The sequence below is a fragment of the Lepisma saccharinum genome, chromosome 8 (genome assembly GCF_977018435.1).
Source record: "Lepisma saccharinum chromosome 8, izLepSacc3.1, whole genome shotgun sequence".
Taxonomy (NCBI): Eukaryota; Metazoa; Arthropoda; class Insecta; order Zygentoma; family Lepismatidae; genus Lepisma; species Lepisma saccharinum.
Window position 1 is genome coordinate 46,128,495 of NC_139236.1, and position 7,587 is coordinate 46,136,081.

At 36.1% G+C, this 7,587-nt stretch overlaps 1 protein-coding gene across 1 annotated transcript in view; it reads left to right on the forward strand.

Moving 5' to 3' along the window:
• LOC145991750 (sensory neuron membrane protein 1-like) overlaps window positions 1-4,131 on the forward strand; it is a 44,067-nt gene extending 39,936 nt beyond the window's left edge. The window contains exons 12-13 of the mRNA XM_083127802.1: window positions 2,145-2,247; window positions 3,947-4,131. Coding sequence (XP_082983928.1) covers window positions 2,145-2,247; window positions 3,947-4,131 — 288 coding nt within the window. The remainder of the gene's footprint in view (window positions 1-2,144; window positions 2,248-3,946) is intronic.
• The last annotated feature ends 3,456 nt before the right edge of the window (window positions 4,132-7,587 follow it).

Here is a 7,587-nt window from a genome sequence, read left to right on the forward strand (position 1 = left end):
ATCCCACTTTAAACTGTACGTCCAGTCCCGATTAACCTATATGTGCATAAAGTGGACTTCAAAAAAACAATTCAATTCAATTCCACTAGAAGCTGTAGCTCTCGTCCCTATTAGCCTCTGTGCATATAACAGACCTTAATACAACTTTAATCAAGTAATCATTGAAATACGGTGCGAATACCAGCAGGCTTCGGCAATTTCCTTGCTCGCAGTCCTAGTCCTACATGTCAATTAATTAAATTTGTGAGGTTAGGAAATAATTTCTGCAGTACCACCATAGTGGACAAACTTGATTCTGTTCGGAAGAATCAATCTTTGAAGCAAATATAAAATTGTTGATCCAATTCTGATAATATCTGGTACATAAAAGTCGTATAAGTAACATACTTTATGTATGTTTCCCATTTAGTACACCTGCAGAATACAGTATTTGCAAAGTTGCACTAATCAAAATGCCCAGTGCAAGAGTTGCAACAATATTCATTGCTTTTATGTCAATGTATTTGTCTCCTAGTGGAAGTGAATTTGTAGTAAAAATATTCTTGTCCCTTGTGAGTGACACCTCCTAAGTAGACGGCATTTCCGCATCCTCCCCATTTTTAGCCCTAAATTCTGAATTTCAGTCGTTGAAGAAGAAAAAGTAAAATATATTTCATCATGGCAGAGAAAATGGCATCATTAACATACTTTCTATTCAAGGGTGGTTTGTTTATTTGATGCCTACTTTATTAAGTTAGTGCCGCTTTTCTGATGCACGAAAAGCTACAATCTTTCGCCACTCCCAACTGTTGTAATTGAACAGTTTAGAGTTATGGCACACTGAGGCTGAAAGGAACTCAAAATAAAGACCCTTCAGCAGCTCCTTGCATTGGTTGAAATATTTAAAATTGCCTTTTATGAACTTTATAAGCTTTGTGTTATTGAAATGTTCATACCCCCATCAATCCAGCGAGTTGATAATGAGTGTATTTCTTATGGTGTATTTTGTTTACTGTTCATATGAATGGTAACTATGTGATACTAATCCTCTCGATAATGGCTTAGGAAAAGAAAACAATACAAATTAGTTCATTTTATTTGACATAAAAGATTCGTGCCTGTGGAACAAAATGCAACATAACATCTCAGTGATTTATCTCTGGATCTGACTGTAAAGTAGGTCGCTGGTACAATTATACCGTAGTAAAGTATTACGTAATTACCTTTTAGCCGATATTAGTTAGCTCCCCGAGAATTTGACTCCGAAATCTGTAGCACCCCTCACTTATTTTAGGCTGGCGCCCTCACTGCTCTTGCTAGAGATTTTTCTTTTTGTACCATCGATTCTGAATCACGGGTATACATGATATTATTAAGTTTTTATCACATTTCAATATTTCTGAATAAATTAAAATTAAACTTGTGTTAGGATTTTAGTGTATTTAATATTTTAAGTTAAGAAGGTTTTGAAATTGCATTCCTTGTGTACTTGTACTGTGTAATATAAAATAAACTTTTAATTTACAAAACAAGATAAATTATTATGATAAATGAACAGAGGCATTGTATGCTATAAAATAATTATTGAAACGGTATTCGCGTGGAAAATAGTTTATGTTCTCTATCGTATGCATTGAGATTACATCAGGCAAAACTAATATATATATATATATATATATATATATATATATCAATGTTACATATTATTAATGCCCTACTCTAGATTTTCGTTACTCTTTATCACTCATAGCAATTATTATATTGTATTTTTATTTTTTTTTTCTGCTACATTTTGGTTAATCGTTGAAACTTGAAATCTAATGAAGGAACTCTTACAAATATTTGTCGTGACTCATACTCAGGACCTTCGGGGTCGAGATCGTGAGTCGACAGTTCAACGTGATAGATCGGACACCTAGGCGGCTCTCAGAGATTCAGAACCCAGATTAGCCTATCGGTACGCAAACTGGATTTAAAACGCAATCCTTTCTGTAAGACGACACCTCAAACTTTTATCTTGGTGCCAAATGAGTCGTAAAGAAGACAGAAATGCACTGATATTAATCCTGCTTAGATAAACGAAGATGATCAACCGTAAACTCGCAATAAACAAAGGTAAAACTCCTCTTAACTTGTATTGAAACATTGTTTTTTTTACATTCCAGAATGTAATAACTGACCACAAGACAACAGGTATTAAGGGAAAACCAAGAGATCTCATGGATGCCCTTCTGAAAGACTCGGATGGAAGTCGGTTTTCATACACAGGTACGTCAGGATAAGAGAAATACCAGGTAATTGTAAAGGTATCCCTGTGCATTTGAACACATGCCGTGAGTGTATAGGGGGTGATGTGAAGGTAGATCTCCACATATTCTCGATCTTGGGATGATGTGATCGGCATTACGTCCGGCCACCTTTACTCCCGAGGGTTGCCCCCAGGTACCAATTGAAGGTGAGACTCAGAGCCGCTCAGAAACAGGGAAACTACTGAAACATTTTCAGGTCCATATCACATGCCCCGGGATTCGAATCCGGACTTCCGCGTGGCAGTCAGCCAGATGCCATATCAACTTTTTTAAAAAATCCCTAAGCGGTGGTTTCCCCTGTCAATATCTTTTAATTCTCTCATGAGTCACTTCTACGCAATTCCCTATTTCACATTCAGGACAATTCAAACATTCATGTCTTACCCAGGATTCGAACCCGGGACTCCTGGCGTCGTAGCGCGCTGTGCTAACCACTCCACCGGCCTGTGCATGTATCTTCTTTGTGAATTTCCTTTATCAATTTCATATTATCATCATTCATCGTCATATTTGTGATTAGCCAGAAAGGCGAAGTAATTCAAACCAAATCAATCAATCACTGAGTCTCGATCCAATGTTCCGTACAATCCGAGGCAAAAAAGCTACAAAAACTTCGTTGTGTTGGAGGCGGTATTGCTCTACGTAGAACAACAACCAGAAGCAACACCTATGAAGAATCTATGTGGTTTTGTATTTTTGTTTAGGTAACATTTGTTGCCCTGCCTTCTAGTTTTGTAATTTCTGGCCTTTTGTTTTCATATTTTCCCTTTTCGACTACCGCTATAATGGAGCATTCAACATTGTATTACATTATAGGAGTTATATTACACTAGAATTAGGCTAAGGTAGCTAGACCTGATAATTTCTATTCTACTACATATATTTGCTTCTGTATTTCTTCTGTCCTTGTCCTAAGTGGTTTATTCAATTTATTGTTGAAAAGTTTTGACCATTTCATTAAAATATAAGTTCAATATTTTTTACTATTTTTCCTATATAATTGTTACTATTGTAGCTACTGAGCAATGTAGGTACAATATTAATAACAATACTGTATATCTCATTTTGCACATACTGTAGATTTTTTTTGTTATATTGTTTTTCCTAACCTCTTACGATTTTTCCTAGGTTATTCCGTACAGTCAGAGTTTATTGTAATTCGAGATAGTCTCGGTCTTGTCCACTTCGAATTAGCATAACTCAACTGTATTCTAACCTTTTTTCGTACTTCCATTTTCTCTTTTTGCTAATTTTCATTTCTTGTAGCTTCTGCAATTCACATCTCTAGCGATTCTATGATGTACAGTATCCTGGGCCTGCCAATATGGCATTTCCATTCTTTCATTCTTTCAGTTAATTTGTTTATTTTTTTCTTATTTGTCAGGATACATTAAGTTTTACTCTGTCAGTACATTTCTTCTCGGACATTCTCCGATATCCCCATATTTCGAACATCAGCTAAAAATGTAATATTCATGGTATTTTCACAGGACAGAAACAAAGTTAAGACTTTCCATCCACTCGAATTTTTGGTTTATGAAACCAGAAAAAGCTTTCGAATAAATAACGAGACTGCATTTTTTATTAAGTACAATTTAGAAAGGCCAGACTCATCTGGTCTACGTTTAAAACTTATGTCTCATCTTTCTACTTCACAGATGATGAAATAATTCAGATCATGATGGACCTCTTTATGACATCTGCAGAAACAGTTTCGAACACGTTGGCTTTCACCATTCTGTACATGGTCTTGTATCCCGAGATACAGCATAAAGTACAGGTAGAACTGGACACAGTACTGAACGAGAACGATGTGCCATGTTTAGAAGACGCAAAGAGGTAAAATGTTTATATTTTTATATATATTTACAAGTAGCTTACTTATTTTGAGTAGTGTGCACTTCATTTTTGACTCAAAGCCAAGTGTCATATTGAAAAATTGTTCACATTTGTGATAATAAAGGCTAGACCATCCTGCTTTCATTAAAAATACATGTGTTACATGAAAAACTAAATATGCTGACCAAGGCAGTAATTTATTTTATTAAAAACATAAACTAAACGTAACGTTTCAACCTTCTAGCAAGGTCTTCTTCAGACTCTGTATCAAGTACAAATGTAACAAGATACAAAAACAGGGCATTATATATACACAAACATTACTCGCTCCAGACTATTAGAAAGTTGTTCTGGAACTTTCTAGCAGGTGGCTTTCCCTTGTCAACTGTACTTTCACCTAAAAGACTAAACATATTTACTTCCATATAGAATGTGGCTGAAAGACAGGTTGAAACAACATAGGGATGATGTACGACTTAAAAGAGAGAGAAATGCGATATTTAAACACACGAGAGAAACAGGACATGAGATAGAGTGGGATGAGGCTAAGCAGATCGGAAGGAAGAAGAGAATGCTAGTGAGAAAATGGAAGGAGGCCAAGGAAATAGAGAAGAAAGGTGAAGAAGACACAATGAACTGGAATGGTGGACTGAAGTTAAACAAAGAATGGAAGAAGGTGTTAGAAAGTGTGGAAAGGACAAGAGAGAAAGAGGAGAGGGGAAGGAAGAAAAATGATGGAAAAAGAGCGTGAGATTAAAAGTCCAACCACATTCTATGTGGAAGTAAATATGTTTAGTCTTTTAGGTGAAAGTACAGTTGACAAGGGAAAGCCACCTGCTAGAAAGTTCCAGAACAACTTTCTAATAGTCTGGAGGGAGTAATGTTTGTGTATATATAATGCCCTGTTTTTGTATCTTGTTACATTTGTACTTGATACAGAGTCTGAAGAAGACCTTGCTAGAAGGTTGAAACGTTACGTTTAGTTTATGTTTTTAATAAAATAAATTACTGCCTTGGTCAGCATATTTAGTTTTTCTTATCATGGAAAGAAGGCTTAATGTTGTTATAATGTGTTACATGATCATATTTTCCACAATGGAACGAACAAGAAACGACTTTTTAAAAGATGATGTGTGTATAAATGTTGTTCGTTGCAATATGAAAACCCTTTGAAACAAATCGCTCGTGAAGGTAATTATACGCTTCACCATATCCTTCTAACGAAAGAAGCACTATACCAAGATCTATATATCTTTATCGACTCCAAACTCACTTCGAGAATCACATCTCGTTCATCTAAAAAAGGCAGGACGTCGAGTATGGTAGGTTCACTGCACACATTTTTTACGTAACGCGACGTCTACTTATTTAACGTGCCTGACGTCATTCTGATTCTACGTTACGAGGGTAATGTCAAACCCACAAGAACAATTAAACAAATAAACAAAAGGCAATCATTAAGAACCTATTTACCTTTTGTCCCAGGGTAAGTGCCATCAGTTGGAGCCCAAGAGATTATATAGGGTAGAACAAATCACACGACAGGGTTAGTTATATATATATACACTGTAATTTCTATAAAAGAGCACATGCATAAACATTACATCATTGCCCCTTTCACTCATACTTTCACTCACACATTCGTATCTCGGCAATCCAAAAGACATTAGTAATTGGTACAATAATAGTTCGGCGGCATGTTTAAAGTTAGCTACATTAATTGAACAGTTCTTAATTTGACAGTTACTTTTGCATTTACGGAAAAAACATGTTCCGGCAGGAGCTTAACCTGTACGACAAAACACTACTCCTTTTAAGTTGTTGTTATTGAATGAATGTTAATCTATATATTGTTAATTTTGAGGTTAACGAGGATCACTGATATATAATTGTATTAACAATTTATAGCGTCGTACAATCTGAATGTTAAATACTTTGGATAATTGAATAAATGAAATCTGTACGGTTTTACATGTTAAAATTATAGTTGATGCAATTTAATCACCGTAATAAGCAATGTCTTGGTAATGTTTACGTAATTAGCGAGTTCATTGGATGTCACGACGGGGCTAACGAAGCGTATCCGTTTTCACTTCCATTCCGGCTTACCTTTGTCGGCTCAGGCTAAAGTCCTCGTGGTGGAGTCGTGGATGTTTGCGGCGTGGTCAATAGATGGCTTCCGGGCGATAAGATAGGATCTCCGCATCTTCAAGGTATGGCAACTGGGTCGGACGCCCCCCAGCAGGGCCTTTCTCTGTCTCTACTCCATATTGATAATACACAGACACGTGCGAAATAACACAACACGGAACGGTGCGGCACACAAAGCGGATACTTTACGCGGGTGGTTCGCGAAAGATTGTCCACGATAACACGCCGAAGAAAATCTGAATAATACTGTCCCTTCCGCTTCTCCGCTCGTCTATTTATTTGCGATTCAAAAGGTTCGTTACGGTACCCTCTCTGTCCAAGCCTTGCTAATTCTTCCTCAAATCGTAGCCTCTTATCCTGCTATCTGCGCCCGTGTAATTTGAGTTCTTTGACCCTGTACTAAAAGCACCTCGACGAGAGGTTAGCCAAAAACTGGGCCCATTGTAATCTGCACGTCCGCTGCGAAGAGAGTGCCAGGAAGTCTGTAACTATTGTTATCCAGTCTAGATGTTTAACCTTTAATATCGGGCTTAATTTACCTCCTATCAAATTCTGCTTTGGGGATTTCATCGATGATAATCTGCTGCTGGGTTGTATTTAATTTCAGTTGAATCTGACCATTGGTAATAAAGTTGTATTTTTATATTTCTTTACCCGAGGCTCGGCCTCTTCTCTCGGGAAACAGGCTAGTCCTTCGCTCTCCGCTTTCCAATTCCCGGTGAACAGCCCCAATCCAATGCATATTATTGCTTATTACGATGATTAATTGATTTACCTGCTAATTAGCAAGATTTTATCGTTATAACATTCCCCTCTCCTTACACATGAATTTTTTCTGAGCTTAAGATTATATGCGAAGGGGAAATTCATCAAAACACAATTAATAATTAACGTTAAATCTTGCCTAATTATTACACATAGGCGCTCGAATAGGGACTCGAACCCTGGAATATATAGTTTTCTTTCTCTATAGACTAAATTGCACTTTTCAATTAATTTTACATCATTACATTTAATATTAACCAAACATAAAATTGCAGGATTACTCAACATTCATTTGCAGTTCTTGACTCTGTAACATTGATCATTTAAACAAACACCTTGTTAACACTTATGAGATTTATCCTATTAAGTATACATATACATATGTATACTTACTACATTCACACTCTAAGTTATAATGAAAATTCACTCTTTGAGATATAGTTCAAAATTATTGACTTACTACATAAAATATTTCTTATCATCAATTCAAACCTTTTTAAATACATGTTTCTTTACTAAATAATTTCTATTTTAGGTAATAAGA